Raw genomic sequence first — 20,190 nt, 5'->3', positions numbered from 1 at the left:
CACAGCCAGCTCTTAGGGGGAAAGGACGAGGTCCCTTTCATTTCTTGTCCCCAGTGTCCCGTAGGCCTGGCACACCTGTGGTGTCAGTAACATTCAACTAAGGGCTGCTAACTAGGGCTGTGGGGAAGGCAAGTCACCTGAATTAGTGAGGTGGGCCATCCAGAAGCAGGGAGTGGTGGCACCTGAAGCAACACTCCCCCCACATTTTGGGGCCAGTCCTTGTGAGACCCTGCCCCCTAAGTGAGCTCATTTCAAGATAAGCTGGACGTTTCACCTGGAACTGACATCTTCCAGCAATCCAACAAAATGACTAACGGGGAAGAGGAGAAGCACCCATTATATATATGTTCTCTTTGGCCTTTTAGAGAACATGGAGCTTTTCCTCTGGCCACAGACATGCAAACCTACAGGAGAGGTGGTATTGCAGGCATCAAGACAACGGCACTGAGCAAGCCCTGGCTGGTGTAGTTCAGTGGAATGAGCATGGGCCTGCAAACCAAACAACTGCAGTTCGATTCCCAGTCAGGGCACATGCCTGGGTTGCAGGCCAGTTCCCAGCAGGGAACTCTTGAGAGGCAACCATACATTGATATTTCTCTCCCTCTCTCCTTCCCTTCCCCTCTAAAGATAAATAAATAAAATCTTTAAGAAAAAAAAAGACAAGGGCACTGATCAAAAAAGAATGCCCCACGCCCTGGCTGGCGTAGCTCAGTGGATTGAGCACGGGCCTGTGAACCAGACGATCGCGGTTCGATTCCCAGTCAGGGCACATGCCTGGGTTGCAGGCCGGTTCCTTGCAGGCTAACTACCAGATGGGAATGCACAAAAGGCAACCATACATTGATGTTTCTCTCCCTCTCTCCTTACCCTCTAAAGATAAATAAATAAATAAAATCTTTAAAAAAAATAAAAAAGAATTCCCCACAATTGTTCCCATGGCAAAAATACAGGAGTCTAGTGTTACCCAGGAAGCAGTAAACATTGTTGTGAATGAACAAGCTAAGGGCAAGATTCTTGCCAAGAGAATTAATGTACCTATTGAGCACGCTAAGCATTCTAAGAGCTGAGATAGCTTCCTAAAATGCATGAGGGAAATTGATCAAAAAAAAGAAGGAAACAATCCTGGATTGAACTGAAGTGCCAGCCTGCTCCACCCAGAGAAGCACACTCTGTAGGAAGCAATGGAAAGGAGCCTGGGTTGCTGGAGCCCATTCCCTATGAATTCATGTGTGGTGAGTATGAAAAAACAAAGGACCTCTGTACTGATAAAAATGTTTCTCTTAATTGAATAGAAGGCTGGTATCCCCTTCCCCAAGGAAATATTTAAAGAAAAGAAAAGATAAACTGAAATCTAAACATATTTAAATATGGACAACTATTCAAAGTGAAAAATAAACATGTGACTGTGTGGTCAGAACAAAGCCTGTGTGAGCATCCTGGCCAGCCAGCGGTGGGTGTGACGTCCCCGCTTAACAGGCAGGTGAGTGAGTGCATCTCCCTGGTCCAGGGCCTCGTGGCTGTATCTGCTTTGTGTTTCCTGGCATGGTGGGGGTCTGTGCCTATCAGGACCCTCCCTCCCTGGTACCTGGAGCTCCTGTTTTCCCCTGGTGTCCCCTGGGATCACGTCCTGGAGCTCTGCCTGAGTAGGGATTACAGGGTGGAATGCAGGATTTGAGACTAAGAGGCCTGAACAGGAGCTCTGCCTGAGTAGGGATTACAGGGTGGAATGCAGGATTTGAGACTAAGAGGCCTGAACAAAACCGTGAGCTGTGAGCGAGGTCTCTGCAGTGCAAACACCCTACTCACCTTAGGCCAGCCTGCTCTTCCTACCTAATATAGGCCCTGTCCAGAGGCCTAGGTGTCACAGCTCTGACCTCAGTGGCCCAACCCCTCTTCCATAGTGCCATCCAGGCCTCCCCTTAGCTGCATAATACATTGGAAAGGACCCAAAGGGAAATAAACCAGCCTGTCTATAGAGGCTTAAAATGACTGCTCAAGGGTATTGGCATTTAACAAGGCTTAGTGACAAAACTAGGAGGACTTCCTTTAGAATTTCAGGCATCAATGAATGCTGCCTAGAAAGCAGTGTTGGGAACTCCCCTGCCTGGTTTCAGGAGCTGTAATCGCCCCATGGCTAAGGCTAAGTGAGAGACCTTCGGACCATAAGCCACTAAGCAGACGAAGCTTATCTCCCTGGCAGGAATACCGCTTCTGCTCCTTTTTTTCATAACTGGCCTCCAGTGCTTGATCAGTTAGCCAGTGAGAGGTAAGATTCCCTGAGGGGGGAACGACCTAAGACAGGCATGATCACGTGGAGGCACCAGGGAAGGACTTGGGGGGCTATGGAGAAAGGGGGTGATGGACCCTAGCATCCCTCAGCTTTGATGAAGCCTGAGTCCTCAGTCTGTCTGCAAGAACTCTTCTAATTCCTTGGCTATCTGCCTCCTCTGCCTGACTCAAGTCTGAAACAATGACAGAGGGTGGTGCAGCCCTGTGCTGGAAAGGGTGGGCTCCCCGGGTGAACAGACCTGAGAAAAGATATGTAAAATCCTGTGAAGCCTGCTTTGCTAAGATGCTCTTAGTTAAATGATAAAGGCCCAAGCAGGAAATGAGTTTGTTTCCCAAAGTTTTGTAGCCTTTTAGCTGATAGACCCTGACTCAGAAGAAGCCCTAATAGTTCTTTGTATGCGATCTATCGTTTGATCCTTACTGCCTGACAATGACTAATAAGTTGTACCTGAACTCCTGCGCAAAAAAAACCCAATAAAAGCCTGTCTAGGCAAGGGCACCCAGTGCTCTCCCATTGAGAGACTGGCCTGCCCCTTTTTCTCCACAGGACTCAGTAGTCCATGTGAATTTCCGTGTGAATTTGCCTCAAAGCCCATCCCTAATGCCGCGTACACTGCAGGCTGGTGCACGTGTCAGCGGGGGGAGCTGAATACTTACTCAAAGCAGTGGTTTTCAAATTTTGCTGCACATCAGAACCACCTGGGAGCTTTGCCCAATTTCACTCTGTGCCCCAAATCTGAATGTCTGGAGGTGGGAACATCAGCAGTTTTAAAAGATTCCCCAGGAAGTTGGAGTGGGCATCACTTATGAGGAATCACTATTAGAGGGTGTGAAAGGAAAGCTTTGAAATAAAAACTTTGGGCCCTGGCTGGTGTAGCTCAGTGGATTGAGCGTGGGCTGGGAACCAAAGGGTCACCAGTTCGATTACCAGTCAGGGCGCATGCCTGGGTTACAGGCCAGGTCCCCCAGTGGGGACCACGTGAGAGGCAACCACACATTGATGTTTCTCTCCCTCTATTTCTCCCTCCCTTCCCCTCTCTCTAAAAATAAATAAAGAAAAATGAAAAAAAACCTTTGGGCATAGCTCCACCTGCATATCTGTGGGCTTCTGGGTCCCAGATGCTTCATTTAATTCTTGCCAAATCTCTAGGCAGGTGGGAGGAGCCCCTTCACGGGTGAGTGAACTGAGTCACATGGGTATAGGCCGCACTTGGGCTGTGTGTACTTGGTTTGGAGCTGAAGGTCAGGCTGCCAGCAGATGCTGCTGCCCATCTCCCTGGGCCCAGGGTTGCCTGGCCTCACCCATCTGGGTCTCAAGGATCCAGGGACACATTTTCACTATTCAGGCCAGGATGGGAGCCCTGGGTGAGGGGCAGTTCAATGTCCTCCAGTATAGATAAGGCAGGTCTCACACAAACCACAACTTAAAAATCCTACAGTGGCATGGGGAATTGTTACGGGGGCGCAGGGCATGATAGAGAATTAAACAAACAGGAAACAAAACCGCACAGCACAATCCCGATTCCATTTGCCTGCGGGTACATCTGAATAGAAAAGACACAGAAGTAAACACACCAACATCTTAACAGAGGTTATTTCTGGGTTCTGAGATTATTGATGAATTTTTCTCTCTTGACTTTTCCTTATTTCCAAATTTCCTTCAATAGGCAAGTTTTATTTCTACAAATAGAGTTTAGTTTTTAAAAATATATGACAGAGGTAATGATACTGTGGTTCTGTGTGTGTTTTTTAAGCCCATCTTTTGAAAACACTAAAATATTTGCATTTGAAATAAAACGATGTCTTGGGTTTGCTTAAAACAATGTGGGTGGGCTGGAGGATGGGGGTGCGGGGGGGGGGGGGGGGGGNAAAAGGGGGGGGGGGGGGGGGGGGGGGGGGGGGGGGGGGGGGGGGGGGGGTGGTTGGTGATGAGGGTGAGACAGGAGAGCTCGTGAGTGGTGGCTATGCAGGGAGTTCACTATTCTCTTCCCTTCTGTATGTGGAAGAAATTGTCCATAATACAAATTTTTAAAATAAATGTTATACACAAATGCATAATATATATAAAATGATATATTTGTATATGAGCAAAGGTTCTTTTAAAAAAACTCTTAAATATCCTTTTTCTTTGTAAACATTTCTAGGGGAATATTAAGAAAGTACTCTTGGTTTTCTCTCAATGAACCATTTCCCCAGAGGAAAGTCCAATGGCCTTTGGTAGGGTGGGCCGCAGCCCGGCTCCGGGGGGCCATGAGTCCCCATCCATGCAAGCAGGTGGCCCCAGATCTCCACACTCTCAGAGAGGGCACTGCCTCTGCTGTAGGCTGCGTCAAGGCCTTCCATCTTTGTGGGCCTGGAATCCCCCATCTGCTAAATGGACCACTGGGAGTCCAGTCCCTCCATATATTACAAGAGCAGTGGGCACAACAGCTTCCTCACTGAGAAAAAGAACCACGGATTCCACAAGGGCTGGTTCCCAGGTGGTCTGAGGTGCTGCCAGGGGCTCTGGGCAGAAGAGAAGCTCTAAGGGAGGACAGCCCTGGGGTGGGGTCTGCAGGCAGGGGTCAGGTTCATGATAAAAGCATGACCCTGGGCAGGCCCACCCTGAACAGAACTCTGAGAACGATGGAGGCCCAGGCCAGCCCGGTGAGCAGGACTCTGCAGGGTGATCAACTTTCTTGAGGATGCACTAGCTTCTTTAGAAAAACCCACTGGGAAAATTTCTCTGAGACCCCAATGCCTATAACCACTAGGTCTGTCCTGGGCTCTACAGCTTGTCTCATCCGCAGACACTAACTCTCGAGAGGAGCTGTGTCTCTGTGGCTGCAGGAAAGCTCCAAACCCAATGCATGACCCATCTCTCCCACCCTTACAGGAAGGGCTTCATGGAATTTGCTTCTATGTATGAATTCTTTCGGCTTTCTTTTCTTTTGTCACTAGTCCCTCATCTACTTATTGTCTGTCTTCTGTACATTTTTCCTGAAAACTACATCACATTATTTTGGGAAAGAAATAACCTTCAGAAGTTTGGGAGCCCCTTCTGTCCAATCATGTTTATTGTCTTTTTTCTAAACCTCAAAACATCTTGTTGAATTAATAGGCAGGTGACTTCTCCATTCACTTTGTTTCCTTTTAAGTTGTTTTTATTTTTAATAAGCTGTGTATGCACATGGTTCCAAAGAGTCAAATGATTCTTTTCACAGAAAAAACCAGCAGCCTCCAGACACCACACCCCCACTTCCTGTTCCTCAGAGGCAACTGCTTGGAACTCTCTCACTGATTCTAAATAATGCTAATGTTGCAACTTCTGAAGTTTTCAGTTTGACTAATTTTTATGGACTTCCCAGTAGGAATATGAGGCTGTTATTCTTTCCAAAACCCTCCCCAAATGCTCATCTTCCTGCCCTACTTTTTGATGGCTCAGCCACAGCCCTGAGGGCTTACATTCCTAGAGCTGTGTAGATGGCCTTTGGGAGTTGCACAGTACAGCGAGGGAGGGTTCCTTTTCCCTTTCATTTTCCCTGGAATCAGTCTCTCTCTCCTCAGTCTGATCTCCCACCCCATCTGACTGGTGGAGAACTTGGGTCCCCCTCAGGGTCAGGGCACAATGAGGTCCTGCCCCTCTGCTTCTCATGGGTCTCTGCCAAAGGAGGCATCCATGCTCCCAAACCGCACTGCTGAACTCTTCCGGGAAGATCTGGCTTGCTGTCGGTATGGCCTACAGGTTTCTCCAAGGACACAGGGAACTTCTATTTGACCTTAAAGACACAGTCCCTGGAACTTACCTGGAATGAGCCAAGAGCCAGTTCGAAAAACAGCTGGATCTCCATGGCATCCTCTGGTGAAAAGGCAAAGATGATGTAGTGGGCGCCGAAGAGAGGGATCAGCAGGAGGGTGGACTTGGCCAGACGCCTGGGGACACAAGAGACATGCCGCAGCCTTCTGCCCCTCACCGCACCCGTGGGCACTCAGTTCTGCCACCCATCTTGCCTGTTTGCCCGAGGCTCGGCAGCAGTGTCCCCAAACTTTTTTGTTTTTACTTTTTATTTCAGAAAATTTGTAATTCTCATATACTCATCACTGAGATACATTTATTAACCCACAGCCAGTCCCAAAACTTTCTGATTGGGCATCCCTACCAGTAAAAAAATCTGAACATGGACCCACTCAAATATTTATTCATAAATTATGTGCACATATGACTGTTACTCTAGGTCTAACATATTATTGGCAAAGCCCACATTCTTATTTGTTTGGTAATAAGGAGTTGTTTTTTCATTTTCTAGCTTGTGGGTTAGATTTACCAAATTCAGCAACTAAAAATACAGGATGCCCGGTTTAATTTGAATTTCAGATAAACAAGGGACTTGAGGGCATGTAACTACTAAAAAAACCAATTTATTGTTTATCCAAAATTAAAAATGAACTGGGCAGCCTGTATTTTATCTGGCAGTTTTATCCTGTGTGCCCAGTTCCACTCTACTTCGGAGCCCACTGCCCTGAAGGCATCCTAAGGAATCTGCTGCTAGAGTCTTAAAATCCTGAAAATCCCAGAGAAAGCCTCTGTGAGACACTGGTTCACCTTTAATTTCTGTTATGGGGTGAACTGTCCCCACCCAAATTCACGAATTGAAGCTCTAACCAGCAGGACCTGAGAATGTGACTGTGTTCTCGGATGGGACCTGTAAAGAGGTGATTAAGTCAAGGTCAGTAATGTGGGTTTAGTCCATCCAGTGTCCTTCTTTCTCGGGAGGAAGCACCAGGGGTGGAAGCCCAGAGGAAGGCCCTGTAAGGACGCAGCTGGAGGGCATTAGTCTACAGGCCAAGGAGAGAGGCCTCAGCTACACTGAACCTGCCGACACCCTCATCTTGGACTTCCAGCCCCTAGAACTGTGTGGAAATTAACACTCCTTATTCAAGCCACTCAGTCTGGTATTTTGTTACAGTGGCCTGGATGAAGGAACACAGAATCTCTCTGTAACATTGTAACAGGGTGCAGCCCAGAGGGGGCCCCAAATAGGGATTTGGAATGAGGTCCAGGACTCAAGGCGTCCAGGAAGTATTAGAAAGATATATAGGATGTCCTCAATCCTCCCCACCCCAGGTCTGTTCTATAACAGTTTTTGGCGACTCTGGTGGGGCGATAATTGCCCGTGGCAGACCGACCCCCTCAGGTGTGGGATATGAGACTTTCGGATTTTCCCAGTCTCTGAGAATTTCTCTGCACTCCTCCTGAGGGCATTGGCCGCCTCATCACGCCTGGGAAGGTGAAAAGGAAATGAAATAGGGAACGGAGCAGAGAAGTTAAATGGTTTGGTTGAAAACTTGTTTCTGAACACTTTCGGAATAATGGAGTTGTGGATAATGGTTTGGTTAGTATGCTGCTTCCAGGTTGCCCCGGTCTGCTCACTTCCAGTTTCCGTGAACCTGGGTGGCACTAAGAGAACCTGCACTCGGGTTTGGGGAGGAAGCAAACCCTTAGGTTCTATAAGCCAAGCCTGCATGTATGTTGGGGATTGGGCAGCAAGCCATGTGTGTGTGGCGCCATTTTGGGTAAAATGGAGGATGAGCCATGTGAGTGCCCCACCATGCAGGACAGGTCAGGCACGCGTGTCGCCATCTTGGATGATGAGTCACCTGAGAGTTCTGCCACCTTGGAACTGGGCAAGGTGGTGGGCTGATGGTTCTCTTCATTGTCTGTTGCTGCTGTGTGGGCACTGCATCAGTCAGGTTCTCTGTGCAACTGGTTCTGACAGGGATGGCTCTGGTTCTGAAGGTCATGAACTGGGGTCCAAGGGTGAGCATCTGATTTATAGGGTGTTTGCAAGGTCTAAGCTTCAGAAAGCTGCAGGATGTCCCTGCAAATCTAGAGGCTTTTAGTGGAAAGTATCCATAGTGCTAGAGACTTTTGGCTGCCAGATACTGAGTTTAAGTACTGAGTTTAAGTATAGTCCTTTCCAGCGTGGGAAAGGATTAAAAGTGAATTATGGTTAAACCTGGATGGGTAAAAATACGTATAAAGGTTGTGAAAGTTTAAAACCTAGAGGAAAGGGAACCTCAACTATTTGTTTTCCGGTTTTGTGGGAAAGGGGAAAGTCTCAACCATTGGTTTTGTTTCTGATCAGAAATGCTCTGTATCTGATGATCAGGTTAAGGTCACCTGTAACCAGTTAGGGAGAATGCCTTTGCCACTCGGGACCCAGGGAGAGTCATTCAGGGATGATGAGTGCTCCAGCCTGAGGCAAAGGAGCGTGTCTCTGCCGCGAGACCAGACCTGAAAGAGCATGTCTCTGCGGAGGCACCAGTGGACGCGCTGGTACAGGAGAATGCCTCTACCTGGGTACGGTTCTATTTTGCTCTGTATCTGCTCTGAAAAGGAAATTGAGGATTCCAGGGAAGGTTAAAGCTTCACACTCTGTAGGAAAGTGAACAAGGGAAAATGTAAGATATGTAAATAAAAAGGGTATATAAAAGGATATCAGAAGGGAAAGGATTTTCCTTCCCACTTTTTATTTTTCTCCCCACCTGATCCCTCCAGAACTTGGCATCCTGAAGGAGTGAGTGATGACATAAGGTTTCTTTATATAAATCCATTGAGACCAGTAATTAATAGTGGTTTTATTAACCAAGATTTTGACTGGAATGTCACGCCTGAAGCAGGCATGTCTGGCTTATGGTCATCACCAGAAAGCCCTGAGGAAGTGGGATTGACTTGCGAAGCTGGCGAAAGCCCACGAGAAAAAGCCTGGTACTTTGGTTGATTGTGCAGTTCGTGCAGTCTTTCCAGGGAAGGAACAAAGGTTGCTTTCCTGAATGATGGCTAAAAAGGAACTTGTAGGCACAATGAATGACTCAAGGATTTGAGTGAAACACCTGGTACAGGTGAAGCCAGATGGCAGATGTGTGGCCTTGAAGGGGTGGACTGAGAAGTCAATCTAAAGGTTCCCTGTGTGAGTTCCAGCAAAGCAGACTTAAGGATCATAAGTGATCCAGGCTGCTCTTAGTGTGTTTATGCAAATGAACAGTCAAAAATTAAAAGCAGGACTCAAAGTAGTCCCTATAATAACAGTAAGGGTGATCTTAAGGAGAAAAATTGTGGTTCAAGGAAGATCATGATGCTCAGTATTGGACATCAGAATGGTGCAGCTAACTGTCTTAAAAGTTTGTTTTCATTTGAAAGTTTAAACTGGGTTTGTAATATCACTGAAGAAACACAATTTACAGGTGCAAAGGATCTGTCAAATTGCCATTGTTAGATGTCATTGCTGGAAGGACCTTGCAACTGGATGTCTTCCCTAAAGACAGTTTCACAGGCACAGAGACTGGTTTGGAGATTGTTGTGTAAATTAACCTATGTGTTCTTCCGTTTTCACAGGGCGTATGCCTATGGCCTGCCTATGGCTGTGAGTGATTGGTTGCAATATAGGCCTCACTTAAGGAGCCCATCTTTGTCATCACCCCCCTGAGACTCAATGGTTTGATTGAACTAAGTAGTTAGGTTGATAAAGGGTTGGGGCAGTCTGTGGGCTTCACTTTAGAACGGTTTTTCCCTTTTCTGTCTTGATGGTTTGGACAGAAAGGGCACAGAAATCTGAAAGGAGGGAAATCCTAACATATTCCCCCCAGCCCGAGTGAAGTATAGTGGGCCACAAGGGTTTTGGATAGGTGTAGCATGCCTTGTACACCTTCCTCCAGATAAGCCATTCTTTACTTAAGTCCCTACCTTGGTCATTTAGTGGTTATGATTTAATTGTGCTTCCAACTCTCTTTCCAAATCTGTCACTTCCAGAATACAACTAGGATGCCAACGGTCCAGTAATGCCAGCCTTTGGACACCAAGCCTGCGACTTCCTTGTGACAGCCAACTGACTGGGATTCTGTAAGGTCCTTCCCCTTATAGGAAGGACTCCTTCTGTGCTGCACCCCCCTTTCAGGGCACCCCTGACCCAAGGGTAGGTAGGATGACGTCCATGTCTAGTCGGAAGTGGTTACAAGAAGATGAGACCTTCGCCCATTGTCCTTTATACGATTATAAAGGGGTTGTATATCTGAAAGACGGGATTGTAGCAGGGTGCAGCGCAGAGGGACCCCCCAAACAGGGATTTGGAATGGGGTCCAGGACTCAAGGTGTTCAGGAAATATTAGAAAGATATATAGGATGTCCTCACTCTTTCCCCTACTCCTACAGATGTGAGTTGGGGGAAGGGACACATAGAGCAGAAACATGCAGAGCTGTTTTGTACAGCAACAGCTTTGCAACTAATCCATGGCGTGGTCATTTAAGATATCTATAACCTTTAACTGGTTGCATAGATATGTTAAATAGCTGTGGCCATGCCTTGAGCCAGGGGGTGGAAGTGACTTCCACCCAAGACGTAACTGGGGGCAGCTCCCCCTGGTAACAGCACCTGCGTGAGAGCTAGGACAAGATTGGCTCCATCACATGGGGCCACAACTGCCCAGACTCACGATGGCAGCCCAGTAGAGCTGGAAGAATATGGGAATGCTGGCAGGTGTAACTGATTGTAGGAGGAGTCAGAAATGGGGCTGCAGGGGAATTGGCACAGGGATTTAAACAGGTGCGGCAGCCATTGGAGAGAGAACTATGCGGCTTTGGCAGAGTGGGGACACCTCAGCTTTGGTGAGAGAGAACCACGGAGCTTTGGCAGAGTAGGGACCCCCACAGCCTTGGCAAGAGGTAGGACCATGCAGCTTTGGGGTGCTCCCTTTTGCCACATGGCTTAGGAAGCAGGAGAGACTTTGCCTGGAAGAAAAGGGGTGAAAGGACTCTTGCTGGTGGGCCATGAGAAGGTGCCACATGGCTTTGGATTAACTGGAGATTCTGGCAACAACACAGCTGATGGTGCCGGGAGCCTGAATCGAGAACTTCTGCTTCTTTTCCTGAGATACGGTACCCCAGATTAGGGCTGTGTGCGTCTGTGAGTATCCTAAAGGACTCTGATATTTTAATGAAGATGTTAGGTCACTACTCTAAGTCTGTATAGCTTTAAATAAACATTTCCTTTCCTTTTCACAAATCTCTGGCATTGAGAGATGTCTTTCCTCTGGCAGTGGGCATAGCGAACCTAGTGAGGGGTCCTTTCAGTGACAGTATATCGTACACCCACCTTGGCCCTGTTTGGTAACATCTTAAAGGTTTTAAAGTATTTTTGAACCACACACCTTAAAAATTTGATGATCTCTGCCTCCTGAATGCCCTCCGAGATTTCCCATCTCCTCACCCTCAGAGCAGTGTCTCAGGTTTCACAACGGACCCAAGCCCCTGCCTTCATTTATACTATTATATTGAATACAGACTTCTTGGAAATAGGTCAGGGTTCCCTCTCCTCCTCCGTCTCCAGTAGTGCCTAACAACAGCTGGGCAAACTGCTCTTGCTCAGTAAATGTGTGCTGACTGAACGTGCCTGAGTCTTTGCCCTCCACTTACTTGTAATGGTTTACTTCATTTCTTCCTGTTTCTTGGGTTCTAAGTTTTCTCATCAGGATTCTTAGAATGTTTATAAAAAGGATGAAATTAATCTGTAAAAACAAGGCAGGGTACATGTTACAGGTGACTTGCATTCCCACCTCCTCCCCGGGCCCTGCCCCAGGGCCTGAAGGCAGAGAAGGCACTGCAGACCACACCCGGGATACTCCCCAAAATGGCACATCACTGCTTCCCCATCTCACCTGCCTGCCCCCACCTCCTTGTCCCCATAAAACAAACTGTCTGGAGGCCATGGAGGCACAGCACTCCTCCTAGGCCTGGGCTGCAGGGGCTCTAAGGTCCACTCAGCCTCAGTGCCAGTACTCACACTTGGAGAGCCTGGAATCCTCTGGGGATCGTCTTAAAATGCAGGTCTGGGTGGGCCTGAGGTTCTGCATTTCTAACCAACTCCCAGGAATGCTAAAGCTGGTTCCTGGACTACACTGAGTAAAACTTTTACTGAGAGGCTCTCAAAGTTTACAGAATAAATTGCTGCATGCCCTCCCAGCACCTGGGTGGCGCCCAAGAATTTGAATCTTATAAGCTCCCAGGTGATGCTGAAGCTACTGGTCTAGGGATCACACAGAACTGCTCCCGTGGCAGCTTAACCACCAGCTCCAGGAAGCCACCCTTGATTACCTTCTTTCCTAATTCCTTGTAGTTAGGGATCATGTTACTGCATAAGATCACTGGAAATATTTGAGAGGGGCCAAATACATGCATCTGTCAAATCTGTATGTCTGTCCACTTATCTGCCAATTCAATCATAACTTCCTAAAGGACAGGAATGGAGTCTCTTCACTTTTTTTTTTTTGGTGTCCCCTCTCCAACCCCAGTGCTGGAATGTTATGAAGTTGCACACAGGGTGGTATCTCTCCTCCCACTCACCCGCCAGCTCCGGCACCATTTACAGAGAAGGGATGAGTGGAATCACCCAGCCAGGCACCCTCTTTGTTCACACAAGTAGCCTGGGGCCTGGGGACACTTGCCAAAAGACACAGGCTTAGGGCACTGCTTCTTCAGGAACCCTGCTTCTCAGATTGTTAGGCATTTTGCTCTGAGCTAGCTGTGCATGGAATAAACTAATAAGGGCTATTTTATTTTATCTTATTTTTTGTCTAAGCGAGCACTTGTAGGCAAAAGGAAAAAACAATCTTAAGATCCTAAGAATGAGATATAAATATTGGCATTCTAGGCCATGTGACAGTCTGGTAGGGAGATGTTTTGCATCAGGAGTGCCCACTCAGTATCAGACCACAGTCCCATGAAATCAGCTTGGACACTGACTCTGGTTGTCCCTCAGCTGGGGCTCTGCCCAGCGGAGTTGTCAGAGTCCCAGAATTACACAACGGAAACTGGTTTAACTAAACGAGGAGACACTCTCCTGTGGGAATATCATATAACCATAGCACATCAGTTGGTCACATAACTTCAAAGGATGTGGGAGAGCTCACATCTATTGCTAAGTGAGAAAACAAACAAACTAGGATATAAACCATATTATGCATTTTGAAAAAAAAGTATGTATGCTCAAGATGAAAAAGATAGGAAGGAAAACACATGTACTCACATGTGTATCCAAGTGCTAAAAGGTGATTTAATTCCCTTTTAAAAATATATGTGTGTCTTCCAATTTTTTTACACAAATTGTATTATTTTTGAAGAAGAAGAAGAAGGTCATGAGATGGCCACCTCCTCCCAGCTGGCCCCAGGAGGTCACTGAGTCAGCCAGCAGGGGAGGAGAAGGCTGCTGCCCTGCCCTGTGCCCTCTCCTTGCTCCCACAAGGCCATGGAAGTCACTTTCTGTCAACTGGTCCTGCAGCCTTGGAGTCCCTTTGAACCCTGTGTGCAGCTCAGGGGGCTGATTCAGACCATGAGACAACCCCACTGTGCCCCTTGTGTGTCTTCCTTCCTCTGTCCCCCATAGTCTTACCCACATCCATAGGCTCAGCAGAAGCACCTGGGAACTTGAGACGAGTTCAGACGAGTGCCCAGGCCAAAGACCCACAGCCTCACTCCCCTTTCCCCAGCCATGACCCACCCTGTCCCTCCAGTCCCGGGTCACGATTCTTCCCAGCTTAACAAGAGGATGCTTGTAAAATAACTAAGACCCAAAAATCTAAACCAGTGAAGGTGGAATTGAAGCCAACAGAGCCAGCCAGTTTAGTGCAAAGAACTCTGCTCACCACATTTCAGAACCCAGTCATGGACAAAAGCGAGTGGCATAAGCTCTCGCACCTCCTGCCTGTTCCTGACCCCACTCCCATCCACCATTCTCTAGGAGTGGAATTTCCAGCCCCTCATACTGCTGGTCAACCTCTGGGAGCTCTGAGGTTTATTCGTCCCACACCTGGAGGGAGGGGTGCTAGCCCTGTCTCCTCTGTCCCTATAGGCCAGTCACTGTCCGATCTCTTTCACTGGAGCCCAGCTCAGAGGAGGACGGCCACTTACCAGGATGGAGAGGATCACAGGCCCTCGAATGACCCACCAGATAGATGCATTGGCGTTGATGTCCCAGCACCTATGGAGGGACAGCCAGGTACCGTTAGGAGTGAGGAGCTGAGCTGACCAGAGAAGACACATTCCCTGAGTGACCTTCAGATGCAGGACCCATGCTGTGGTCCTGACCCCTGTGGCTGTGTGCTTATTGCAATTAGAACCAACCCTCTCCTGTTGCCCAGGAGCACAGCTGGGCTGAGGGAGCAGCGCCTTGTCTCCAGCCACGCCTGGTGAGTGTCTGGGGGAGCAGATGTGTGTGGAACCCAAAAGCCAGAGCCTTCAGATCTCAAAGCTAACAAAGTGGCAAACTCAACATTAGCCAGGCAGGTGACATCCATGAGTGAAGAGGCTGGGTGATTGACATGTGACCTCAGGACCCCAGTGACATCAGGCATGGGGGATACTTGGCAAATTGGACAGCACATGTCTAGTCCAAAGCAGCCATGACTCTGTTCCAGCTTGTTTTGCCACAAAATAAAATGGGAAATGTTGATAAAATTTTCAATTTTTTTAAAGAAGCTGAAAATCCACATTTTTTAAAAGTTAATTTACCCAATTAAAAGAATTATTTTAAAACACTTATTTGGGATCAATTTTGGACAGCAAGACACTTGTCAGCCTCATGAACCTAGTCCACTTCCTGGCCAGGTTGTGTCATTCTGACAAAGAGAACCAGACCCCTGCTTTGTCATGCTGCCTCACTTCCTCCTTGGCTTCTTTCAAGCTTTCTTTCCAGGCACCTAGACCAAGAAGATCCCCTGGGCTCACCGCCCACCCCAGCACCTCAAGTCTTTAGAGAACAAGACTAAGCTCTCTGTCCTCAGCAGGAATTGTTGAGGATGTGGCTGCCACCCTCCAGGCCTGGCTCTGCAAGGCTCTCGGACACCTAGGTGCAGTAGAAAGGTGCGAAGGAGAAACGCCAGGAAGAAGGAAAAGCTGGTCAGCCCTCTAGAGCTTCATCACTGAGCAGCACCTTCCTGGGGTCATGAGGCTCTTGCCTGGCACCTAACTAACCACTGCCAGGGCAGACAGGCAGGGAGAGAGGCCCGTGGGGGTGCAAGTGTGGTGAAGACCTCAGCCCATCTGCAAATTCACACCCTTGGAGAGCTGGGCACTCAGAAGGCTAGCACTCCAGAGAATCCTCCTGTGGCCCTCAGTGTGAGAAAAAGGCCTCTCCTAGATTATCCCAAAGAAGTGTTCATCCCATTTGAAGAATTGTACAGTATAAAATACACTCTTGTCATCTCTCCTTCAAACAGCTTACCCAACATCTTCCAGAAAGTGCCTGGTGATAGCCCATGAAGCAACAAAAATGGCTGGGGAACCTGAGGATTAAAAATGAAGGGAGGGGCAGAAGAGAGAGGACTCAATTTTCCATACCATTATGAAGAACAGGACACTCAGGTACCCCAGCCCACGTAGGGAGCAGGTGCCATGGAGACTGCCTTGTAAATAAATCTTGCGTGTATATGTAGCCTTATGCTTCAAGAGAACCAGGGAAGTCTTGGGAACTGAGGCAAGATCAAATGGATCCTAAAGGCCACGAGGGACTCAAGGTCTCCTAGGAGCCTGAGCCAGACTCTGGAGGGCCTCTGCAGAGGTCTGCAAGAGAAGGGGTGAAGTGACGATCTACACTGTGTTGTCCAGGACAGTGGTTGCTCACCACGTGTGGCTACTGAGTCCTTGGTATGTGGCTGGTCACAGAAGAGACGTGTGGGAAGGGCAAGACAGATACCAGATTTTGATGAGCTAGTACAAAGGAAAAAATGTAAAATATGCTATTAACAATGTAAAAATATGTAAATATGCTATTTTTATTCGTTATATTTTTAAATGGTAGTATTTTGGTTATATTGGGTTAATAAAACACTAAAATTAATTTCATGTATTTCTTTTTACTGTGTTCATTGTGGCTACGACAAAATTTTATGCTCCGTGTGTGGCTCAGATGCTGTTTCTAATGGACATGTTCATCTATATGTCGAATGGTAGGCAACCCACCCTCAGGCTGCTCAGTTTTCAGACCTTTGGTAGCCAGGTTTCTACCCTTGCTCCAGCTATCCACCCTTTGCCCCAGGCAGGAGATTAAAGGGTTCTTCTCTGGAGGAACCAAATAGCCCCAAATAAAGGGCCTACAGATTGCAATGTACTTATTTAAAATGAGGCCATACTTAGAAGAATGCTAGCCATATTGGGACCCTAACTCAACATAATATTCTTATAATTCTTATAAGAAGGCCACAAGAGACACAGAGAGGGGGGGACACATAGGAAAGAAGTCCACATAAAGATGGAGGCAGAAATTGGAGCAGTGCAGCTACAAGCCAAGAAACCAAGGATGGCCCGCAAACACCAGAAGCTCGGAGAGAGGGCTGGAACATACTGTCCCTCTGAGCCCTCCGAAGGAAGCAACCCTGCCAAAACCTTGGGTTTTGAACTTCTGGCCTCCAGAACTGTGAGGGAATGAATTTCTGTTGTTTAAGCCACCAAGTGTGTGGCAATTTGTTACAAAGCCCTAGGACAGTAATGGAGCAGGAAGAAAGCAAACAAATGGGAATAGATTTTTGTTCCCATTGGATAATTTGTTTGCATTTGATAATTTGGAAAATAGCACTGGAGGGTTTTCCAGTTCTGCTAGAGAATTTGGGAGAATTAATATGACAGTATAAAACAAATAAGCAAATTAAAAATAACTCCATGAAAAATGAATAGTTAAATATTGGAAAAATCATTGTACACTACTTGACTTAGTAATAAGCAATATTCACATAGATAAAATGGTGTACACATTAAATATGACTTAACCAAAAACTGATAAAAATTCTAATGGTAGGATAGAGGTACTAGTTGAAGAATTTTTTAAATCCTTATCTTTCATCATCCAGAGTGAATAAATAATGTCTTAGATGGCTAAATCAAGAAATAGAAGAATAGTGTTTACAAGCATGAGGGTACATTACAAGAGGAACAGTTATGAAGTTGAAGAGTGTTACCTCTGAGAAGCAGAGCTGGGGGGGACAGGAGATTGCTTTATTTTATTATAAGTCTTGTAGTCCTGTTTAATTCTTTAAAGCAAGAACATGCATAACTTTGACAAAATAGCAATTTCAAAATATGTCCTGCCTCAGTCTGAGGGGCTTTGGGCAAAGAATATGGATTTTGAGGACTGCCTGTTCATTGTCTTCCCCCTTTAACAGAGACATGGTGGGAAAGTGAAAAACTGATCATGGCTTCTTGAGTCAGGGTTCTCAGTGCGGTCCCCGGCAATGCAGGGATTCCTTCAGGCCTTGTTAGGACTGCAGAGTCGCAGGCTCCACGCCTGGCCCACTGGCTCAGAGACTGGAGGTGGGACCCAGCCAGCTGGGTGTGGCACTGTGGGGGAGGAAGAAACTTTCCTCTACTCTTCTTGGCTCTTCCAGCTGGTCTAATAGTCAAACCTACATGAGCCAGATTAACAAGAGAAAACACCAATTTAATTACATACATACAGAAACCCCACATACACGAAAGATTCAGAGATACCACACACATAAGAGGTTCAGTGACAGAAAGGGAAAATGAGGTACATGTGGCAGTCAGAGACAAAGATGGGTAAGGCGTCTTGGGGCTTCAGAGGGGAGGAAGTTCAGTGAGGGATGACAAGAGCAGATGTTCAGTAATTAAAAGTTTGCCCTACCCTATAAGTAGGTCATTAACATTTTTTTCTGATAATAACGCTAACTATGGGCAAAACCCCAGATTGGTGTTTAAAGAGAGCTACACTTTCTAGTGAGCCCACAGGATCCTGAATGCCTTCGGCTCAAAATAATCTATGTGCCAAAGTGGCACATGTTGGGGAGGCCTGTTCTGAACCCCTTCAACACACCCTCGCATAGTTTTGACACAGATCCCAGCTGGAGAAAGAATTTCAGTTCATGGCTGAGTGGGAACTTGTTCATGCCCACAAAAGCCAGAGCTATCACCCTTCTCTGGGTACAAACTGACACCCCAGCCATCTCATAAACGCTTTGCACAAGCACTAAAAACATAGAAGTGTTCATTCCTTCTGACTCCGTGAGCTCATTTCTAGAATTCTGTATTGCACACGGAACAAACTTTGCCCATGAAAGCATTCATCACTGTGTTATTTATAACAGTGAAATATTACAGAAAACTTAAATGTCCAAATAATAGGTATTTGATTAAATACATGTGGTTGAAACATTTATGGAAGGCATGAAGGAACATAGAGCACGCTTGTGAGTTAATGGAAAGAAGCAAGATTCAAAATTCTACGTACAGAGTGACCATAACTCTGTGGAGAAAGTTGGGAGTAGGAAGAGTGATCTGGAAGAAAACCCACGTGGATCCAAGGTGGCAGCAGAATAGATTAGTACTACACTAACCTCCTCCCAGGGCCAGATGGAATTACAACTAAATTATAGAAAAATCACCCCGAATAATCCGCTAACGCTAACTGGAGAGAAGCCTTATAACCAAGCACACAGAAGAAATCACAAGTCTGGTAGAGGGTGAGGAGGAGGCATGAGAGGGCTGGCTGAGCTCCCACGGGCGGCAGCTGAAGTTCCACAAGAATATTTCAGCAACTGGGAAGTTCCCGCTGACAACGGTGGGCTCTAAACCCCAAGATGGTCCCCAGCCTGTAGCACCAGAACAGGGAAAAGAACTTAAATAACATCTGGCTGTGAAAAGCAGCATGATTTTTGTCCACCAGGGAGAGATGGCTAGCCAACGCACAAAATTTCATCTGCAGCCACTTTCCCTGGGCTCTGGCAGGAGGGCAGAGTGAACTAAATACGTGTGAGGAGAGTCTGGGTTGGTGGCTCTGGGAAGGAAGCTGAAGGGATAGCTGGTAGGATCCTCATGCTGAGTTATCCCCATACTGCAAAAGCCATCCTTCTCAGGCAGAGCACTCCCCTCCAAGCGGCATCAGCCCAAGGGGAAGCAATGGCTCCACCAGTAGGAATCTTTCTTGCCCCACCCTGTGAAGCTTAAGCTGGGCTTCAGAGGAGTACAGCTGGAGGCAATTTCAGTGTTTAAGCTTAACACAAAGCCTCCAGGCAAAGACAGATCTCTGGGAGCTCTGAGGCTTTAGCTGACCATCCCTCAGAACTGGTGCTGGTAAAAGCTGGTGTTGGTGTACAGCCTAGTTCTTTTTCTGCTTACACCCAGGCCCAGCAGAGAGAGCCACAAGCTGTTAGCTCCAAATAGCTTGCCCAGGGCCAGTCACAGGCAGCATCTGACATAGGTTTGACCCAGACTCTTAGCAGATCACCCCAATACTTAGAAACAAACATAAAGAGGCAGCCAAAATGGGAAGACAGGCCCAAAATGAAAGAATGAGAGAACTCTCCTGAATAAGAACCAAATAAAATGGAGACAAGCAACTTATCAGATATAAAGTTTACATAAATAATTATAAGGATACTCAACACCATGAAAAGAGAAACCATAAAAAGTATGAGTCAGATATAACAAAGAATGCAATATCTGAAATAAATAATACACTGGAAGGAATAAACAGTAGGTTAGATAAAGCAGAGGATCAAATCAGTGATTTGGAAAACAAGGTAAAAAAAAAAAAAACCCAAGCAGAACAGCAAAAAGAAAAAAAAATTTTTTAAATGATGAGAGCTATACCTGGCCGGTGTAGCTCAGTCGATTGAGCGTGGGCCTGCAGATCAAAATATTGAGGTTCAATTCCCAGTCAGGGCACATGCCTGGGTTGCAGGCCAATTCCCAGGAGGGGACGCATGAGAGGCAACCATACACTGATATTTCTCTCCCTGTCTCCTTCCCTTCCCCTCTAAAGATAAATAAATAAAATTTTTAAAAAATGATGAGTGTTTACCTTTGGGACAACATGAAGCATTACAACATCCATGTCAAGGGAATCTCAGAGGAAGAGAGTGAGC

At 46.9% G+C, this 20,190-nt stretch overlaps 1 protein-coding gene across 3 annotated transcripts in view; it reads right to left on the bottom strand.

Moving 5' to 3' along the window:
- The window catches only part of SCTR (secretin receptor), an 84,542-nt gene that overhangs the window by 1,727 nt on the left and 62,625 nt on the right, over window positions 1–20,190 (bottom strand). For all 3 annotated transcript variants that reach the window (XM_037049887.1, XM_037049888.1, XM_037049889.1), the window contains 4 exons: window positions 15,540–15,600; window positions 14,228–14,297; window positions 11,738–11,829; window positions 6,075–6,201 (listed from right to left, as the gene is read on the bottom strand). In XM_037049887.1, the coding sequence (XP_036905782.1) occupies window positions 6,075–6,201; window positions 11,738–11,829; window positions 14,228–14,297; window positions 15,540–15,600 (350 nt within the window). The remainder of the gene's footprint in view (window positions 1–6,074; window positions 6,202–11,737; window positions 11,830–14,227; window positions 14,298–15,539; window positions 15,601–20,190) is intronic.

This window comes from Sturnira hondurensis, unplaced genomic scaffold (genome assembly GCF_014824575.4).
Source record: "Sturnira hondurensis isolate 20B ecotype Veracruz unplaced genomic scaffold, ASM1482457v3 Scaffold0006496, whole genome shotgun sequence".
Lineage (NCBI taxonomy): Eukaryota > Metazoa > Chordata > Mammalia > Chiroptera > Phyllostomidae > Sturnira > Sturnira hondurensis.
This window is presented reverse-complemented; position numbering and strand designations above follow the sequence as displayed.